The 21,257-nt window shown below is 47.0% G+C and overlaps 1 protein-coding gene across 3 annotated transcripts in view; it reads right to left on the minus strand.

The window, feature by feature from the left end:
- The window catches only part of CEP104 (centrosomal protein 104), a 40,079-nt gene that overhangs the window by 5,944 nt on the left and 12,878 nt on the right, over window positions 1-21,257 (minus strand). For 2 of the 3 annotated variants that reach the window (XM_060259269.1, XM_060259270.1), the window contains exons 9-20: window positions 18,814-19,044; window positions 15,350-15,553; window positions 14,914-15,081; window positions 13,527-13,704; window positions 11,035-11,207; window positions 9,434-9,640; window positions 8,267-8,377; window positions 6,098-6,134; window positions 5,140-5,221; window positions 3,629-3,737; window positions 3,378-3,516; window positions 630-697 (exon numbers count right to left, since the gene is read on the minus strand). In XM_060259269.1, coding sequence (XP_060115252.1) covers window positions 630-697; window positions 3,378-3,516; window positions 3,629-3,737; window positions 5,140-5,221; window positions 6,098-6,134; window positions 8,267-8,377; window positions 9,434-9,640; window positions 11,035-11,207; window positions 13,527-13,704; window positions 14,914-15,081; window positions 15,350-15,553; window positions 18,814-19,044 — 1,707 coding nt within the window. Of the gene's footprint in view, window positions 1-629; window positions 698-3,377; window positions 3,517-3,628; window positions 3,738-5,139; window positions 5,222-6,097; window positions 6,135-8,266; window positions 8,378-9,433; window positions 9,641-11,034; window positions 11,212-13,526; window positions 13,705-14,913; window positions 15,082-15,349; window positions 15,554-18,813; window positions 19,045-21,257 lie in introns of all 3 variants that reach the window. The other variant, XM_060259268.1, reaches the window with a different exon arrangement.

Here is a 21,257-nt window from a genome sequence, read left to right on the forward strand (position 1 = left end):
GAATAAAATGACGAAGCCTAGAATGATTAAGAGACATATATAACGTTGATGTTTACAATGACTTAATGTCAGAAATGTTAGGAATGAAAAAGTAATGGAATGTAGACCAGACCAAAACGAAAGTATGTAAGTACTGTGCACATAAAGTAAGATCTGTTCAACAATCTTATAGACAGAAAAATGTTGTTACAATTTATTAGACAATACTGATGATCATAAAAGATGGTTTTTCTCATTTATCAATATTTATGCTTTTGTGGACCAAATATGACTGTATATAAATGCAACAAGGTAGTTTTTCTATCTTACCCTTTTTCAGTGTTTGTATTGTTTATATAAAATTAAAATATTATCACAGGAACTTGCAAAACACTTCCGGTCTTTGCTGTGTTTGCCCCCACAACAACTCTGAAAGGCGGGTCACCAGTCTTGAGAGACCGATGCTGCCTGTGTGGCCAAAGGGCTCTTGTTAATACTTTGGCCAGGTTTCTGCTTTCCCTCTCAGGCAAGGATGGTGTTGGGACCAGCCTCGCAAGCCCAAGAGTCATTGTTAAGATGCTGCAGTGAAGGATTATCATAAGAAAAGCAAAGTCCCCCCCCCCCAACCCCAAGCAAGAATTTGTTCTCACCTCCTCCCCTGGAGCAAAATTTTCATGGCACAACGGACAGTGATTGGCCACTTTCTCGGGTTTGGCAGCTGGAAAGAGGAGGGAGAGAAATCAGAGACGTATAAAGAAGAAGACTGCAGATTTACAACCCCCCCTTCTCTCTGAATCAGAGCAGCTTACAATCTCCTATACCTTCTCCCTGCACAACAGACACCCTGTGAGGTGGGTGGGGCTGAGAGGGCTCTCACAGCAGCTGTCCTTTCAAGGACAACTCCTACAAGAGCTATGGCTGACTCAAGGCCATTTCAGCAGCTGTAAATGGAGGAGTGGGGAATCAAACCCGGTTCTTCCAGATAAGAGTCTGCACACTTAACCACTACACCAAACTGGCTCTCCAGTTAGCTGAAACTTATCAACACCTATTGATTTGCACTTCTGCCTAAAGCATTTTTTTTAAAAGCAGAGCCCACTGCTGCTGTGACCCCCTCTTCAGGGAAAGGAGAGAACCACCCAGGTAACAACCCCTTTCTTTGTATCCTTCTGCACAGCGGAGGTCTCCAAGTGGCCCACCAGAAGTAAGCAGGTTTTCTCCGGCAGAAAGGCCTTTCCCAGCCCTTTTTAAGTGGGTGCATTTGGACAGAGTGCTTTCATGGGTTGTGCTCTTTGTAGGAATCCCTCTGTGCTTAATTTATAGTACAATCCAGGGTGGGGGGCAGAAAGTCTTTTGGGAGCAGATGAGCCGCTACGTGGATGCAGGAAGGGTTTGCACCGACGTACGACCGGCGCAGCCACAGTGGAGGGGAGTTACGTGGGCGGCGGGCCGCCCGAGCACCGCTCCGCCTGAGGGCAGTGGCACCTGAGGGCTGCGAGCGTGGATGGAAGTGAGGTGGAGCGGACATTCAGGTGGAGGAGGGGGTGGAGTTGGGGGCAACTTCCTGAGCAGTTTGGTCCAGGACATGCCCCCTCCCCCGAGAGTTGCAACTTTACGCCGGCAAAAATAGCGGCGTGTCCCATAGGCACTTGTTGAAACCAAAAACAAAGGTTGCCTCCGCCGCTGCGGAAGCTCGCAAACCCCTTAGGGAGTAGCGTGATTGGCTCATCAATCCCCTTGCACCTCGGACTGACGAGCCCCCTCCCCAGCACCCAATCGTGGTCTCCCCCCTCCTAGAAATACTTCTGCTCTGGCCCCGCACAACTCAGTTGTTAGGGGAAAGAGCGCATGGTGGGAAGTTCTGTTGGCGAGCTCCCGACCATACAGAATTAGAGTTAGGGACAGGCAGGCACGCTGGTGACGGGTTTTGCACTGACAGTATCTTTGACTTGTGAGGGGGAGAGAGAGGTTTCTCCCCTAGGGCTGCTCTTGTTTCCAGGTCTCCACAGGTTCTGAGCTCCCGGAGGCTCTGCATGCGAGGACTGTCGCCCATGGCTGGGTAAGTTCCACTGTTCCCCACCCCATCAGCCTCCCCCTCCCCTCGCTCTCGACCGCTTGGTGTGCGAGCGTCTCTGGCACTTGAACCAGGCAGTGGGCTCCGGGGCAGGGGGCATTTGCTGACCCCACTCCCCTGTGCTGCCGCCTGCTCCCTTCCCTTGGTCTGCCCTCTGCCACGTTCCCAACCCCTGGAAGGGCACGGTGTGTGTGTGGCAGCTACCCCATTGTGGGGAGGTGGGTCAGAGACTGTCCCTTTAAGAGAACGCCTGGCTGAAATGCAGCCTGCTCTTCCAGCTGCCGCCCCTGCAGGTGCTCTTGATCTCTGTCTCCGTTTTGCAGGTGGGACTCCAACACAGAGGCCTGGCCAATGGAGGGGGTGGGCTGGACCTCCCCTCCAGCTGCCTCCGCCTCCCTTGCATGCCTCCGCCAGCAGCGTTGCCATGGCGACCGTCTTCCTCACAGCAAGCTATGCCTCTCCCCTCCCCATGCTCCAGCGTGCCGAAGTCCTCAGGAAGTCTACTAGCGGCGTAGCAGCTATGCCACGGCTGGCCGCCACTTATGTCTGGATTGGGCTGCCCGAAAAGGAAAAAGTTATTGAAGTTCAATATGCCCAGAGGTTGGCTGATTTAAGGAGTGTGCAGCATACAAGGAGCAACGATGTCACAGTGATGGGTTGCCCAGATCATCAGTTAAGTTACGACATCCTGAGTCTAGAACTTTGGGTCAGGGCTGGCCCTAGGGCCCGCAGTGCCCCAGGCAGCCTTGCTGCCCCCCGGCGTCGCCCCCTCTGGTGCCCCTTCACAGCCCAACAGCAGGGAGAAGCAGTGGCAAAGAGGGAGACAGCGGCGATCGAGGTGGGGGAGGAGATGGGGAGAAGCAGCTGCAACGGGTGGAAGAAGCAGCGATCAGGGCGGGGAAAAGCGGAGGCAACAGGGGGAAGAAGCAGCGATCGAGGCAGGGAGGGAGGGGAAAGAGATGTGGAGAAGCAGCGGCAATAGGGCAATCAGGGAAGAAGCAGCGATTGGGACAGAGAGGGAGGGGAAGGAGGCAGGGAGAAGCAGCGGCAACGGGGCAATCGGGGAAGAAGCAGTGATTGGGGCTGGGAGGGAGGGTAAGAGATGGGGAGAAGCCATGGCAAGGCAAGGGGGAAAGACAGCAGTGATTTGGGAAGGGAGGGGAAGGGATTTTTTTCAAACAAAAAGGTAGGGGTGCCCAATTTGGAGCCCCCCCAGGGCTGGCGCCCTAGGCAAGCGCCTAGTTTGCCTAGTGGAAGAGCCGGCCCTGCTCTGGGTGTCTGACTGCGCTGCTCTCTCAGCACTTCCAAGGCAGGGGGCACTTACGGTTGCATGCTTTCCCCTTGACGTGTCTGGGCAGCTCATCCTTGGGTAAGGCTTCAGAGCAACGGGAACACTTGCCAAAGTTGTCCTTTTTGTCGCATTCCGTGAGCAAGTGCTCGGTCAAGCTGGCAATCTCGACAACCTGAACCAAGAAAAAAAAAATATCCCCCAAAGCATCAGGTCTGAATTGAGACCTAAATACGTTTTCACTAGAAAATGGTGTGGAAGCCTGGCAAGGGGACCAAGGGCCTCACCTGCTTGCAGTGATCGCATCGCGTTAACATGGGGCAGCGCTTCCAGTAGTGCAGATCCAGACCTTCCTCTGTAAAGGATTCATCCCTTTCACCGCAAAAGATGCAGAGGCTGGAGTGGAAGAAAGACGAGGAAGGCAGATGTCAGGACTTACCAACTGTAAGGGCCAGAACACCTGTCATCTTCCCCCTCTTTGGAGCACGTGAAGACATTATGCTCCTATCCCCTCTGTCCCCGTTTCTGTGCCACGAAAACTTGCAAAAAAATCTTTTTAGAGCATGTAAAAGAGAAGAAAGCTAAGAGGACACAGTAATACAACAAAACAAACCAAGGCATGCACACCAACGGTGATTTTTTTGGTGAAATCAATGATACATGCATAAATGCGTAGAGGATACTTGTGACTTTTTTCTCCAGTTCACCTAATCCACCTTGCCAGGCTAGCTGTTCATTTCTGGGTTTATTGAACTGGGACTTCATTAATCCACAGGCCTATGTAAAATGAAACTGGGTGGAGGAATATAAGAGACAATCTCTTTTTCATGTGCTTCATCTTTAAGGAGTAAAAAAAAAAGGTGTATTTCTCCTCTGACTTCTTTTCTCTGATGCAAAATATACATCCCTGTGAAGTAAGCAGAAGGGGTTGCTTACCTGTAACTGAACGTTCAAAAAGAATCACCCGGGGAACAGTACCACTGAGTTCTGCAACTGTGGCAGAATACTATTAAGAAATGTCTAAAGCTAAACGGCAGTAAAGTAGGCCATGGCATGCTGCATTTCAGTTTATGCCCAGTAAAGCTGAATTTATGCACCACTGGGTATCAGGCAGTTTGCCACCACACCGCAGGGCTGCACTCCTTTCCAGTTTGTCTAAGTTGGTGCTTTGTACCTTAACCAAAAGAATAGGGAAAAAAAAGAAAACTGGCAAGGCATAAGTTAAGGGGAAGGTAGCTTGGTTCTTATAGTCATGTGTACATTTTTTCAAATAACGTGTTTGCTTCTTTAAAAATAAATGACTCCTGGGGGAATATTCCTCTGCGATAAACAATCTAGCGCATGAGCACACACACATGCGCACACCCTCTCTTCTGCTTTGGCTTCTTCTACTACAGTGCTTCTGGTGATGCCCACTGTGAATTCCTCAGCCCCTAGTAGAATTTTGTCATGTTAAAGAAGTCTGATGATGTCAAAATTCACTTGCTTGGCTTTGAACCCCCCCCACAGTACACCACACATGCTGCATCATTCAGTATTATGAGCTGACTTAAGCTATTTTCTAAAGAGAATTCTAGTGACCATCTTGGACTGGGCTCCCTAGCAGCAAATGGCCATGTTTTCTGCAAGCTTTACTTGATGTTTGTTTCTTCTGGCATGCATCTCTTGTGTAGAAACCACAGAATTTTTATCCTGTGAATTAGTTACGGATCTGTACACTTTTCCCTTCCCTGTTTTGGCGTACTCAGTTGCCTGCTTTTTGTGCTTACGTTTTGCCATCAGTGCTGCTTTCACTTACTTGTCAAGGTAATTTGCAACTGAGGAATGATCATCCGGAATCTCTGCTGTTACAGGCAAGGGGACTTTTTTGGTAGAGTCTTCTTTAAAAAAAAAAAAAAGGAAACAAACTGAAACCGCATGATTTTTGGATACTTACCGATATTTGCATTCTTTCATTTCTTGTGGATCTCTCACTTTCCCAGAACAGAAATCAAATGCACAAGTACAGGATAGGAGGCATAGCTAGCTGGGTAGCAATACAAGTTTGGGAGGGGCTCTGAAGCACAGGCTGGATGTCCATTTGTCAGGGATGTTGTAATCAAGAATGTCCCATAGGAGGCTGGGCTACATGATCCTTGGGGTCCCCACACAATTCTATTACATGAGCATGAAATCTAATTACATTAAATGCCATCGAGTTACAACTAGCTCATGGTAGCCCCTCAATGCGTTTTCAAGGCAAGAGGTGAGCAGAGGAGGTGACTTACTGCTGCCTGCCTCTGCTTAGCAACCCTGGACTTACTTGGCAATCTCCTATCCAGGTACTAAACAGGGCTTAGCTTATGAGATCCACCTAGCCTGGGCTGTCCAGGTCAGAGCAATAACAGATAATTAAGTGAGGCCAAGCTGCAGCTCCCTTATGTGATTTTCAAGGCAAGAGATGAGCAGAGGTCATTTGCCATCACCTTCCTCTGCACAGCAACCCAGGATGTCCTTGGTGGTCTCCCACTTGAGTACGAAACACGGCTGACCCTGTTTAGCTTTCGGGTGCCAACAAGCTTGGGCTATTCGGGCTGCTGAAGTGGACTTAAGGAAACCCAGATCCGAATTCACACTCCGCCACCAAAATCACAGTGTGAATCTAGGAGCCTCCCCCCGCCCTTATTAGAGCACAAAACTGGAATACAACACCCTGTTTATTCTACATCTCTTCACAGATATTGTTATGCCTGATAAGAACACTAAAAAAAACCTACCTTCGTTACTGGACTTCGGGATATCATTCTCTTTTTCCTAAGGAAAAATAAAAAAATTCACAAAATATAATAAGTCCCCTAATCTGTGACCCTCGCTGAGCAATACAAGCTGCTACAGTTCAGCGGGAGAGCACATGATGATGGTGATGATGATGATGATATTGGATTTATATCCTGCCCTTCACTCTGAATCTCAGAGCGGCTCACCATCTCCTTTCCCTTCCTCCCCCACAACAGACACCCTGTGAGGTGGGTGGGGCTGAGAGGGCTCTCACAGCAGCTGCCCTTTCAAGGACAACCTCTGCCAGAGCTATGGCTGACCCAAGGCTATTCCAGCAGGTGCAAGTGGAGGAGTGGGGAATCAAATGCGGTTCTCCCAGATAAAAGTTGGCACATTCAACCAACTACACCAAACTGGCGCTACACGTTCAACCACTGACATCTCCAGTTCAGCGGATCTTGGCGTGAAGGGCTGGGAAAGCTGGGCATTTTTGGACAGCCTCGAAATTCAGTCTTTCCCCAAACTTATGACAGACACTTAAAAAAAAAAATTTAAACCAGGAAAGACTAAAACTGAGACATAACATTTGTCTGTTCTATTCCCAACGTGATGCACAGGCATTCTTCGTGTAACCGCAAAACAGTCCAGTCAATAATGCCCACGGAGTCAATCAAGGTTCAAGATTTCATGAGTAATGGAGACACTGCTGAGATTCCTGCCAGCGCAGACTGTGCTGCAGAACTCTGGTGCGTCTCTTTTCCCCTACATGGGATGCTGTTGCTGCCCATATATTGGCAATCAGAGCTGAGATCAGTGCAGCTGACCCCTGCTTCGACAAGAACGCAGTGCTGGAGCTTTCACAGCATGCCGTGTTTAAAAATCAATGAAACTGATAGTTCTGGGAAAGATGACCTGATTTCAGTTCATGAAGCCTTGTTCAGCTGCAAACATGCTTCTAAAGACATCCCCTCCCCACCCCCCCACCCCGCTGACAATCTTTGTAAGAGCTCTGATGTTCTCCTGGGGAATGAGAAGAGCTGGATCCTATTTCAAAGCTGAAGATCTCGGACTTGATGGTGCACGGGCGCAAGGTTGGCTTCTGAATTCCAGCAGCAGGCAAACATGCACTAAAAACCCTAAACAAACCTCCAAGCACTGCAGTGCACCTTTGTCTTCATCTGACTAAACTTGAGGGCCTAACTGCAGGTCACTTTTCTCCCAGGACAGATCACAGATGTGGTTCAGGAACCCCGTGCTTCTCTAGTGCGTGGGGGCTTCAGTCACATCAAGGCCTTTGTGAATGAGAAAGAGGCTCAGAACTCACCACTCTGCACTGAACAGCCCAAGGGAGCCCCCCTTTACATGTTGGGTGCTACACAGGTACCGACAGGGTGACACGTCCATTTCCTTATCAGTTTCCTCTATGGAATAAACAGCAAGCTCCTGGGTTAGTTTTAGGTTGGGAAAACAGCGCTGGGAGCTGTGGGTGGTTCCAAGCCCCTTTGTCTTGCATGCTGTAGTTCTGATGATGAAGAAGACTGCAGATTTATACCCCGCCCTTCTCTCTGAATCAGAGACTCAGAGCGGCTTACAATCTCCTATATCTTCTCCCCCCACAACAGGCACCCTGTGAGGTGGGTTGGGCTGAGAGGGCTCTTATAGCAGCTGCCCCTTCAAGGACAACTCCTGCGATAGCTATGGCTAACCCAAGGCCATTCCAGCAGGTGCAAGTGGAGGAGTGGGGAATCAAACTCGGTTCTCCCAGATAAGAGTCCACACACTTAACAACTACACCAAACTGGCTCTCTGATCTGAATCAGGTCCCTGCACACTGGGAAAACACAGCATTCTCAGAACATATCTGTGACCTGCCATGAGGGACACACCCAGGAAAAACATACCACACAGTTAGGTCTCTATGCTAAAGAGACCAAAAGACGTATAAGGGCATCACAGAGCAAGCTCATTTTTCTTTTGGGTCCCACTACAGTGTCTGGTCAAACAGGTTTAACAGCTATCTAAATTGCTCCAAAACCTGTGTGACCAGATGAGCTCAAACCACTGTTACTTCTCTCAAAAACAGTTCTATCTACAGCCTCTAGCTGTCCTCTGTCTTACAAGGACAAAGCAATCGAAGTGTGTTGGAGCAGTGGCCACAGTCAATATACCTTGGGAGTGTCGTGTTGCATCTCCTTCAATGCTGCCAGCTGACCTTGCAAAGCTCTGATTTCTTCTTTCTTTTGTTTCTCTGATTGTTCCGCAGCCACTTTTTTCTGTGCCTAACAAGACAACACAGAGTTGAAGGCAGGGCAGCCTTTGGAACCACAGCCACCTGCAGAACTTACTTCTCCCTGTTCCAGGTAACAGTACTCCAGAAGATGTCTGGCATAGAGACAGGGTTTCTAAACGCTCACAGCTTGTCAACTGGGCAAGCCTGGGCACATGCAAAGTCAGCTCCCTAGGGAGGTGGTGAGCTCCCCCTCCCTGGCAGCCTTTAAGCAGCAGCTGGACAAACACTGGTCAGGGATGCTCTAGGCTGATCCTGCACTGAGCAGGGGGTTGGACTAGATGGCCTGCCTGGTCCCTCCCAACTCCGGGATTCTATGACTCGCATCACTTCTTCTGCCTGAGAGAAGGGAACTTCAATGAGGGTGGAGGCTGCACAGGGCAGGAAGATCTGAACTGTGACTCCTCAACCGTCTACATCAGTCTATCACATTTACACAAGTCCTAGGTATGAAATCTACCCCAACAGGGGTTTGGTTGGAAGGTGTGTGATACAGCCGCTCTGTTGAAGATAAGTAGATCTGGGGTCTGGTTTGCGTCCGGGTGGGACAGCTGCCAGGAAACTCCCTCCCCCCCCCTTTAGTACCACTTTTTTATTTACAAAATTTGTACGCTGCCTTTCTGCCCAATGAGGGCAGCCACTAGCTAAAATAAAACATTCTAAAAACATATTCAAAGAATTCATAACAATTAAAACCAAAACTAAGACGCGTGGTTAAAAAAGCACTTAGAACAGTAATGGAGTATCTTGAATTTTACTGCAGAAGGGATAACAAATAAAGAAGTTTGGAGTATGCAGGTTGGAACAGACATGTGAGGGATTCTAAGTACAATGTAAAGTACAATCCTGGGAAAGTGCAATCCCACCTGTATAACCTGAAACACCTGCATAGGCTTTTCGTGTATATGGGGGAGGGGAGAGGCCTATGCACAACTTCCTAGCAGTCCTGATCATGGGCGCTGGTTTGTTACAGCTTGCCATCCTGCAGCAGTCAGCACAGTCTCAAAAAGAACCACCGGACATGATCGTCAAAGCCCCTCCTGTTTACCTTTACTTCACCCTCTGAGAGCCTGCCATCTATTTTTGCAAACCCGTCAAACAGTGTCTTGTAGAGAACGTTCTTGCGGGTGTTGGCATCGTCGGGAGGAAGGTAATCCAGGACGATGGCTTGGTGCTGCCGGTACATGTCTAAGATGATCCGGATGGCTGTTTCTCGGACTTCGTACACCCGGTGCTCCAGAGTTGCTGTTGCAAACTATGGGAGTAAGAAAGACGTAAGATTTCTGAAGTTACAGAAGTAGTTTAAAAGACACACGCTTTTTCTCATCTGAGAACAAGCGCTGGAAAACAAATCAGAATATGTGTCAGAGAAACAGTCTGTGGAGGGTCTCTACGGGCTTGTGCTGGTCACATCGATGCCATCTCTCATCTTATCTCCAGAACAGCCACGTAACTTTTAAAAAATATATATCATTTTGTTTTTAGAGTTAAGGATGAATATGTGAGCATATAAAATACACATGCAGCTTTAAGACGTGCATAGAAAGAATGGGTGAGAGACAGGCAAGACTGAAAGCTGATGAGGTTCAACTTCCATACATGCAGGTGTGCGAACTGCAATGCTGGGTTTACTCAACAGGTGAGGAACTCCCTACTATAGCTACTAAGACTGGCACATTCATCCTGTCCCTCTAAGAATAGGCAGTCAAGAGAGGCTGTTTCTAAGAAGGCTGCGCTTGCATCGGGGATTCCCATGTTTCTTTGAACATACCCTGTGGGCTCAGCAACATGTTACAATTCCTTCCATGTTTATTTAGATCAGCTTATTTTTGCAAATCTGTCAGTCCAACTTGCTTCTCTGAAGGCTAACCTTTGACCCTTCCCCTATGCTGTTTTTTTCACCAGGAAAAAAACACTACCCCAGAGCTGCTTATACCACTACTGGAGGAAAAACTTTAAAAAACTACTTGCGTTTTTCTCCCACCAGAGGAAAAAGCAGTTTGGAATGTGGTTTTCTTTTACTAGTGTGGGATTTTTTTTTTTTACAAATAAGAAACAGGCAAGAGAGAAAAGGGTCAGAGTCATTCTCCAACACAATATATATACAAAATTTGGGGAGGGACGGTGGCTTAGTGGTAGAGCATCTGCTTGGTAAGCAGAAGGTCCCAGGTTCAATCCCCGGCATCTCCAACTAAAAAGGGACCAGGCAAATAGGCGTGAAAAACATCAGCTTGAGACCCTGGAGAGCCGCTGCCAGTCTGAGTAGACGATACTGACTTCGATGGACCAAGAGTCTGATTCAGTATAAGGCAGCTTCATATGTTCATAGGTGGATCTGTGGGAAACTTTTCAGGAGCAAGTGCCTGATTTCTGCAGTCCTACACATTTCAAATGTGGGAAAATGATCCCATGTTCTTCTACAAGAGTAATCATATTTGGTGAGATGCTGGAGTGTGACCGGCATTATGGAACAATTCTCCTAAAGGCCAGCTGCAGAAGAGTATTTTTCAGGAGCAATTTTAAGTCACTCAATCTTAAACTGAAATAATCCAAATGTGAGCATGCTTCATTCATTTTGCAGGAGAAGCACTGCTATTTGGCCCAAATCCCCTGGCTGGATAAATAAGCCACAGCAGCTCAGATCCCTACCCTCATGACATTATCGACGGTAAAGCCAGTGTTATCCGTTCCAAGATCTCTAAGCAAGCGTTCCACTAAGTCCACCTGGCTCATCGCCAGATGCGTAGGGGAATTGGACTTCAGCGGCTGCACCAGCTGAGCAGGTATAATCTGAAGAGGCTTCACTTCAGTGCAGAGTGCCACTTCCTGAAGCAGGGAACAAAACGAGCAAGCAGTTAAGGCTTCTGTCCCAAGAAAATGCTCATCCAAACCTCAACCGTCTATCAGCGATCAAGCCTTGAAGCTTTTATTTTCACACACTGCTTTAATCTGTACTAGATTTTAAATCCTCTGAGCTTCTTTGGAGGGAAATGAAGAAGAAGAAGATACTGGATTTATATCCTGCCCTCCACTCCGAAGAGTCTCAGAGCGGCTCACAATCTCCTTTCCCTTCCTCCCCCACAACAGACACCCTGTGAGGTGGGTGGGGCTGGAGAGAGCTCTCACAGCAGCTGCCCTTTCAAGGACAACCTCTGCCAGGGCTATGGCTGACCCAAGGCCATTCCTGCAGGTGCAAGTGGAGGAGTGGGGAATCAAACCCGGTTCTCCCAGATAAGAGTCCGCACACTTAACCACTACACCAAACTGGCTCTCAACATTGCACACAAACATATTTACTTAAAAGATAAGGATGCTCCGTTGCTGAAGTTTTCGGCTGAGACCTGATCAGTAGATTGCATCCCACCCCTCCTCTCTAGTTTTGCACCATCCCATTAATCCACCAGTCTATGGCAGGGGGGATCCATGTGTTACGAGTTTCGGCCTTTCCCCATTGTGCAGACAAGCATGTTAATGGGCACCAGTCAGGGAGATGAGGAAAATCTGTCACTAGGTTGTAAATGGGAATTCAGGAAGGAGTGCAAAGGGGGCTCAGACCAAATTCATGGAGACACAGGTGCACCTGTGAATTTGCATAGATTCTTTCCCACCCTGACGTATGCACTTACACCACATATGCTATTCACTATTCTAATATAAAGGTAAAGGTAGTTTCCTGTGCAAGCACCAGTCGTTTTTGACTCTGGGGTGACGTTGCTTTCACAACGTTTTCACGGCAGACTTTTTGCAGGGTGGTTTGCCATTGCCTTCCGCAGTCATCTACACTTTTCCCCAGCAAGCTGGGTACTCATTTTACCGACCTCGGAAGGATGGAAGGCTGAGTCAACCTGGAGCTGGCTACCTGAACCAGCTTCCGCTGGGATTGAACTCAGGTCATGAGCAGAGGACTCCGACTGCAGTACTGCAGCTTTACCACTCGGCGCCGCGGGTTATTTGCTATCACACAAGTTTCATATTTCCACACAGAAGTACAACAGGCCAAACATTCTGCCTCATCACATCTACTCTGCACCCTTTTCCTCCACCTGCTTTTCTGCCCCTAAGCTTCGCAGGTGAATAGTGCTTGGACTTCTGAGCAGTTTGCAACGTTCATAAATGTCTCATATAAACATCTTATAAATCGAATGGAACAATGCCAATAGGGTTCATTTCAATAAGCCAGTGCCAGATCTTTCACAGTGCACAGCTAAGGAAGTTTCAAAGACTTTAACCTGTGTTTATCTTAGTTCCCCCCACCCCCAAATCCTTCAATTTTGATCTGGTGGACATACAAGCATAAATCCTACTTGCGCTTTAATTCTATACATCCCTCAGTTCAACTCTCGAGATATGGACAGATAAGATAAACTTCAAATAAAGCCACCTCTCTATGGTCATTAGAGAGCCCCGTGGTGCAGAGCGGTAAGCTGCAGCATTGCAGTCCAAGCTCTGCTCACAACCTGAGTCTGATCCAGGTGGAAGCTGGGTTCAGGTAGCCCTAGCCTGATCAAGGCTTACTCAGCATCCCATCCTTCTGAGGTTGGTAAAACTAGTACCAAGCTTGCTGGGGGCAAAGTGTAGATGACTGGGGAAGGCAATGGCAAACCACCCCATAAAAGTCTGCCAAGAAAATGTCATGATGTGATGTTACCCCACAGTCGGAAGTGACTGGTGCCTGCACACGGGACTACCTTTACCTTTTCTATGGTCATTTCAAGAAGATGACTGCTGATTTATACCCTGCCCTTCTCTCTGAATCAGTCTCAGAGCGGCTTACAATCCCTTTTATCTTCTTCCCCCACAAGAGACACCCTGCGAGGTGGGTGGGGCTGAGAGAGCTCTCCCAGAAGCTGCCCTTTCAAGGACAACTCCTGCAAGAGCTATGGCTGACCCAAGGCCATTCCAGCAGCTGCAAGTGGAGGAGTGGGGAATCAAACCTGGTTCTCCCAGATAAGAGTCCACGCACTTAACCACTACCCTAAACAGGTTATCTGCTGCAGGTTCAATGCTTCTGGGAAGTGGGGTTTTTCCCTGTTTCCCTGCAGCGCTGGGGAACAGCACCTTCTGAGGTTTCCCCAGCCTGTCTCCAAATTTCTTTCTTAGAAACAGCATCCAATCCAGCATTGGAGCCTCTGCAGACCAACTTACCTGGATGAAGTTGGCAGCAGCAACACGAAGACGAGACGAGGAGTCTCCAGTCCTGGAAAGTAGGCTGGGGAGCACCTTCTCCACGCAGTGAGTTGTCTCCTGCTTCCCGAGTTTATGCTTGGGGATGTACTGAGTGATGATCATTTTCAGCAGCTTCAAGGAAGCCTGAAAAACCTACCATTAAACACACACACATAAACACACAACACTATTAAGGAAGACTGCAATTATCCAAAATAATATACTTTGCTCACCAGGTCAGTAGAAAGAAATCAGAACAAGCAGGGGTGGAATTTTAGCAGGAGCTCCTTTGCATATTAGGCCAGCCCACCCCCTGCCCTGAGGTAGTCAATCCTCCAAGAGCTTACAAAAAAGAGCTTTGTAAATTCTTGGAGGATTGGCTACATCGGGGGTGGGGGGGTGGCCTAATATGCAAAGGAGCTCCTGCTAGAATTCCATCCTAGAACAAGGATCTCCAAATAAACAAAAACTTAGATCATGAAAGGATGCATGTCAGAAAGAAATATGGAGGCATTTGGGGGCAGGGAATGGGAGAAAAAAGATACAAGACAGTCCAGGGAGTCCTAGGTTTGGAATACACAAAACTGTCAAAGTGAAAGACAAGTTTAGAATGGAGAAAGAGAAGGAAGGATTTGTAGATAAGGGGAAGACAGGTTTTTATTGGTGGGAATTGGGAATGGAAAATGTGTGTGTGTGCTGGGGAAACACACATTATGTCACGGCTAGATGCCCACAGACTGGTATATAAAATACAGGTTTAGTTCAATCTGGAAATCCTCCTTGCCTCCCACTATAACTGCCTGGCAAGACAAGATATGGGATCAATTTATCACGAACAAGATCTCTACCTTGACCGATTACACTCATTTTGGATCAGAAAAAGTCTACAAACAAATTTGTTACTGCTTGGTCTCCAATTCTAACCTTCATAGCAGAATGAGATCTCCTTCCCTCAAACACAAATCCCCATACTTGGATTCACTTCTGATTACATCCTTTCATCTGACTCTCTGCTGAGATTCCTTTTGTTGGTCAGGGTTGTGGCCAAATCTCTCACTATATGTTTTAGATGCTCACCTAATAGAGTTTTGTACTCTTACCCCCACAGGTTCACCTCCAACGATTTCACTGGGCTGACTCTGTTGTATTTTGAGTTTCTGATCCCAGTGCAAATGATTTTTATGCTTTTTTATTGTCTGATGTTTTGGTACTCCTTTTGTGTTCATGGTTGTATTATGAATATTTGCCATAACATTTTAATATATTGTTTTAAAATTACAAGGCTTAGGAGGGGAGTGCTTTCATGGGGGATGTAAAAAGCCAGTGTAGAACTGTACCGCCTCCACACACACTCTTACTCACTGAGGAGACGATGTCTTTGATGGCTCTCACTACAAGGAAGATGGCAGCCCTGAGCAAATTCTTTAGATCCTCCTTCGGCGTACTGGTGGGCATCTCCATCATCTTCTTGTATATGGCAAGCAATGCGTCTTCGCGGTAGGACCAGGTTTTGGAATAGGCCCCAGCAACCTGCCAAATGGAAACGTTTGGGGGCTGAACACAGGCCAAAAGAAGGCAAACACGTATCGCTTAGTCCCCATGGTTCTGGCAGAAGCTTCTCTCTGCACTGTCACCAGAGAGCTCTAAAGTGGGTACGTGGGAGCTCAAAGCTCACGCCTCCTGTCTGTAAGATAATACTCTAAAGTAACAGAAAGGGGGAACACAGGGAAATATCTCAAAAACAACAAACTGTAAGAAGCATGCCCTAGCCACTGAGCTAAAACTCCTGTGTCTTTACCAAGGCTTCCCCAAACACTTCAATGGCTGGCCCGGCCTCCCGCAGTGCTTTCTCTGTCAAGGGTTCTGGCTCGCCGGTGATGCCGCTTCTCGGTGTGTCGCCGGGATCTTCCTCGTTCGCCTCAGGTTCAAAGGTGGCGTACCCTTCCTCCTGCTGCTTGCGAATAGCTGGAAGAGGCCTCTCATCATAAGGCAGGAACTCAACCTGGTTGAAAAAGAAAGATGTTGTGAAAAAGAGGGCTGCGGTCTGTGTTGCCACCAGCGCAGGCTCCCCACAGCCTGTCTGGATTGGCTAAGCCGATCTACCAGAGTTCAGCAAGACTGCGGCAGTAGCAGAGGAGGAAGTGACCCTCTGCTGGGTAGAGGCACTGGGGAAGCAATGCAGTCCTTTTCCAAGGACTGCCTCTGGCAAAGAGGAGAGGCCTCGGAATGGAAGCAGAGCGATTCAGAGGCATGTCCGCTGTCTTTTTTTTCTACAAGAGTAGCTGCTGATATTCCTGCTTCTGAGTCAGCAGCGCAGCGGTTGTGACTTGAAATTGCTCTGCGCAGGAGAAGCCCAGAAGGGGAAGCAATTCAAGATGCTGTCTACCTACCAACTCCTGGAAACAGATGACTTTTCTCCTCCTAGCACCCCTTTCTCCAGATTCAGAAGAGCTCTTTGTTCACAGAGCTTCGGTGACTGTGGTTTTGAAAGCTGGATGCTACCTTAGGCTGCCTCAGCTCTTCCTTTGGTCCATTTCTGTGGCCTAGTTAACCTTTTCGGGTGCGCAATCCTCCCCCTCCCTTAACCCCAATGCACAGTGTAAATTTCACCTTGCATTTCTACTTTACATGCCTATATCTCTCCTAGTTTCTGAATGACCAAATGAAAGGGGAAATGGGGTGCGCGTGCTCCTATATAAGATAACCATTTTTTGGAAGAGGCAGGGGTAAAAAAGCTGCACCCTCCAAAATACGTTCTGCGTAAGAGAAAGGAACTCTGACCTCTTTCGGATCGGCCCTTTAGCCTCCCCTCTCCATATCTAGAAAAAGAAATCCAAACACCACCAAGGAAAAGAAATTGGTGTCGATGCGACCCTCTGTAAGCCAAAGGATGACTCATTTGTGGGTCTTTACCAGGGGTGGCCAAACTATAGCTCTTTCACATCTATTGTTTGGCTCTTGAAGCCCCCACTGCCCTGTCGGCTGGCTTGGAGAAAGTATTTTTCTCTTTAAATCACTTCTCCAAACCAAGTAGGTGAGCAGATTGGAGAATGCATTTAAAGTTAAAGTTGCTTTCTCTCCACCTCTCCTTCCCCCCATCCGTTTTCCTTCCTTCCTTGTTCGTGTCCCCTGGCTCTCAAACATCTGTCATTTATTCTATGTGGCTCTTATGTTAAGCAAGTTTGGCCACACCCTAGTCTTTACTCACCAGCTGAAAACCAACATTTTAAGGGAGATACATTGACCCATCTAATGTCAATTCATATCTGCTGTTAACAGCACTCGGCCTCTAGACAGGGCAGGATACAAGCCAAAATAGATCCATACACCCCATAGTGTATAAGTTGATATTATGGAAGGTTAAGCGAACTGAACTCTGTACAGGTTCAAGCTAAACACTGTACAGGTTCAAGCTAAACACCGGACTCATCCCTCAGCTGGCCAATCTTCCAACCTTCTCAGAAAAGGAAGGGCTTATTCTCAGGCTGGAATAAACATGATGCCAAACGCAGATGATATTTCACCCCAAGCTGAATTCAGTGACCTGCATAACGGTATGCAAACGAAGCATATTTCCTCCTGCTTTGCATAATGTGTTCTGAAAGGTTTACCCATTTACATACTTCATTTTGGGCTTGCCAGCCTCAGGGCAGTGGAAGGAATTGGGGAGGGTGTCACACAATCCACTTGAAGCTTTAGTCAGCCACTCCTTTAAGCATCTGAGATTGCAGCAGGCACTGCCCACCTTCTTCTGGGCTAAAAGTCTTTTTAAAAAAACAAATTAGATGAAGCTTTTATGAAGTTGAATTCTACACCTGATGCCACATTTGGAGGGATTACCTCTCTCTCTCTGCACGCACAGAGACTTGCATTTATGGGATGCTAATTGTAAGTCAGCGGTAGAAGCCTTTTAACAGATTTTTTAAAATGTTGTCAAGGTTGCAAGTACGTTATGGGTGCTTGATGAATAATAAAATAACACAGAGATACTGAAGACACCCAATAAGCGGCATGAGGTGGCAGCGGCACAAGCTTATTCTAGTACAGCAGGGGCCCCCATCCTTTTTGAGTCAATGAACACCTTTGGAAATTTGAAGCCGGAAGGGGGGGCGGGCGCAATCGCAAAATGCTTGTTTCAGGAGACGGAAGCAATCATAAAAGGTCAGGGAACTAGGTTACGTGTAACCCTGATTGTAGCCCTTCATCATTTTGGGCAGAAGCTCTGTTTAACAGGATGCTTTTAAAAATGAACATATTGTTTGAAACATATTTTCATGCATATGCAATAAGTTATGTGCAGTGTTTCCCTCTAAGCCAAGTTAGTGTGAGCTAGCTCACAGTTTTTTTAGCCTCCGGCTCACACATTTTTGTCTTAGTTCAGGAAAAATGGCTCCAGAGCAAACTAATTTTATGTAACTCGCAACCTGAATGCCAGTATCTCATGAAGCAGACTTTTTGCTCACAAGACTCCACAGCTTAGTAGGAGTATTGCTTATATGTACTGATCAAGCTAAGAAGCACTTACTGGGCAGTAGCTCTCAGATATGCAATGGCCAATCAGATATGCAATGGCCTTACCCACTTTCTCAAAACACCTGGTGGGCATCAGAAAAGGTGCTGGCAGGTGCCACGGTGCCCATGGGCACCCCTGATCTTGAGAGGCTGTGAAATCCTCCCTGAGTGCGGGATACCTAAAAGCAGGGGTGGAAGTCTAGCAGGAGCTCCTTTGCATATTAGGCCACACACCCCTGATGTAGCCGATCCTCCAAGGCTCTTTTTTGTAAGCTCTCGGAGGATTGGCTGCATCAGAGGTGCGTGGCCTAATATGCAAGGAAGCTCCTGTTAGAATTCCACCCCTGCCAAAAAGCATCAGCCTACCCAGACCTACTGTGGCCTAGAGTATGACAATGACTAGGGAGTACAAATCCTTCCTAAGCAAAGAATCTAGCCTCTTACAGCCTAGCCCACCTTCCAAGAGTTGTTGAGAAAATGTCCATAACAACTGGTGCTTTGATAACAAGCAAAGATGGGATTTTAAAAAAATGCCACAAAATGATCTTTTCAGCCTCCCACATGGTCCAGCATCCCTCCCTAATAACAGCCTTGGTTATATCCAGGCTACTCCAAGCCTACAAATGCAGGATGCGCAACAGAGAAGGCAGAAGAAGGAGAAGGACAAGCAACAGCGCATTACGAGCTACATGCAGAATTGTTGAGACCTGCAATACAGACACAAAAGCCACCCTCCCCACAAACACTCACGCTTATTTTTGGAAATGCCTCAGGTGAAATGAGTCCCTGGGCTACAGGAGGAGAGAAGGAATGTTGAGTGAGCGACTCTGGAGAAATGGCTTCTGGTGGCTTTTCAGGAGGCAGAGGCTCTTGGTTATCTGCTTCTGCCTTATCTTGCTGAGGGGAAAGCATGGTCTTCTTTTGCGGAGGAGAGTTGGCAGGATAAACCACAGGCTCCAGGGGGAAGTCAGGCCTTCGGATCTGAGTTAACGAGAGGGGGGCAGGAAAATAATAATAATAATAATAATAATAATAATAATAATAATAATAATAATAATAATATTTTATTTATATCCCGCCCTCCCCGCTGAAGCAGGCTCAGGGCGGCTGACAACATCGATTCAAACAATAAATTATACAACGGTTTTAAAATCACATTCACTTAAAAACATTCCAATTAAAATTAACATTGCTAGTGCTACTCTGTAAGATGTAAATGTTATGGCGGAATCACTTAAGGCGAGTCATCAGTTGTTCAGTCAGGTAAAGGCCATCCCAGAAAGGAAGGTCTTGCAGGCCCTGCGGAATTGTTCGAGGCTCCGCAGGGCCCGCACTTCTTCCGGGAGCTGGTTCCATAGGTGCGGAGCTGCAATGGAGAAGGCTCGTGTACGGGTGTTCTTTAATTTTGCCTTCTTCGGCCCAGGGATAGTCAGCTGGTTCTTCCCAGCTGACCTCAGTGCTCTCTGGGGTTCATATGGGGAGAGACGGTCCTTCAGGTAGGCAGGTCCTCGGCCATATAGGGCTTTAAAGGTGATAACCAGCACTTTGTAATGAACCCGGTATATAACTGGTAGCCAGTGCAGTCCGCGCAGCCCCGGCTGTATGTGCTCTCTTTTCAACAGCCCTAAAAACAGCCTAGCCGCCACGTTCTGCACCAGCTGCAGCTTCCGGGTTCGGCACAGAGGCAGCCCCATGTAGAGGGCATTACAGTAATCCAGTCTTGAGGTGACCATTGCATGGATCACTGTTGCTAGGTCCCGACGCTCTAGGAAGGGAAATAGCGTCAAGCGAGGTTTCTTGGTGCAGCTTCTGAATGAACAGCTTTGCCATGAGGCAAGCTGCCTTCTGCCTCGTGCCCCAGTTCAAAACTGCACCTGCTGGATATTATGGAAACTGGAAAAGTGACAGCGGTCAGAGCTGGGCTAGAACTCCTTCCCCCCCTTTTTAAAAAGGGGGTGGTGATGGAGTGAAATTCTATGCCAAACTAACTCTTCTTTGGTAAGAGACCTCTATAAGTAAACCTTTATTTGTAAACCTATTTGTAAACCTTTATCATGTCACTCCTCAACTGTGGTTTCTCCAAGCTAAAGAGTCCTAACCTTTTCATCCTCATTTCATAAGGGAAGGTTTTCCATCCCCTTAATCATTTCAGTTGCCCTTTTCGGTACTTTTTCCAATGCTATGATATCTTTCTAATGTACCTGAATTGTAAAGTCTGCTGGCAACTTTATTCAGCAACCACTCTGGCTTCAAAGATTTAACAAGGCATTGTTCACTTGTACCTAAAAAGGCTTAGAGCCTTGCTTCTTTTAAAAATGAAAGCAGTGATTGCAAGCTTTGAACTTTAACAACACAAAGAAACATGAAGGCTTGGAAAAATTCAGAGGAAAAAAAAGCATCTCCAAAGACTCCCTCCCTTCCCCAAATTTTCAATGGGAAAAACTGGAAAATTCGGAGAGCACTGAAAAGCTATGAAAAAAATGATACTTTATTTGGAATGAATGAAATGTGTTAATAAAGAGAGAGTGCACACTTTTGCAGCTTTCTCTCTCTTGCTTTAACACAGGGTGTGTTTAACACAGGGTGTATTTGCAGTTTTGGTTGTAAAAACTAAGACATTTATGACAATCAATAACATTTTGTATGCTGAATTACTTATAAACGATGTATTTCATATTCTTAGAACAGAAAAGCAGGTTTAGGTTTGATAGGAAGGTACTGTGTACAATTCAAATTTTCCCAAAATCTCAATTTTTCCCCTGAAAAGCAATAACAAAAACAAGAAAAAACTCCCCCCCACCCCTTGTCAAAATTTTCAAAAAAATTACATCTCCAACAATATTACAACATAAAAACCTTACTATTTAGATTAAAGCAGTGGAAGGAATTTAAATTGCCTTAGAATACAAGTTTTGTTTGGGTGGGTTTTAAGAATCCTTTTGCAATCTAAGTCATGGAACAGATTTAAAAATTAAAAAATCATGGAACAGGTTTAGGTTGTTGCTGAACAGCACCATAAAATGTTTTAATTGTATTTATTGTTGAAGTCATTTCAACTGATTGTTAGCCACCCTGAGACCGCTCGCGGAAAGGGCGAGATAAAAATCCAGGGTAATAAATAATTTTTAAAAAAACACACCAGTGTGACAGTTACACTGATTGGGGCTTCTGTAATTTCCAGGACAAGCTACTGC

This window comes from Heteronotia binoei, chromosome 18, assembly GCF_032191835.1.
Source record: "Heteronotia binoei isolate CCM8104 ecotype False Entrance Well chromosome 18, APGP_CSIRO_Hbin_v1, whole genome shotgun sequence".
Lineage (NCBI taxonomy): Eukaryota > Metazoa > Chordata > Lepidosauria > Squamata > Gekkonidae > Heteronotia > Heteronotia binoei.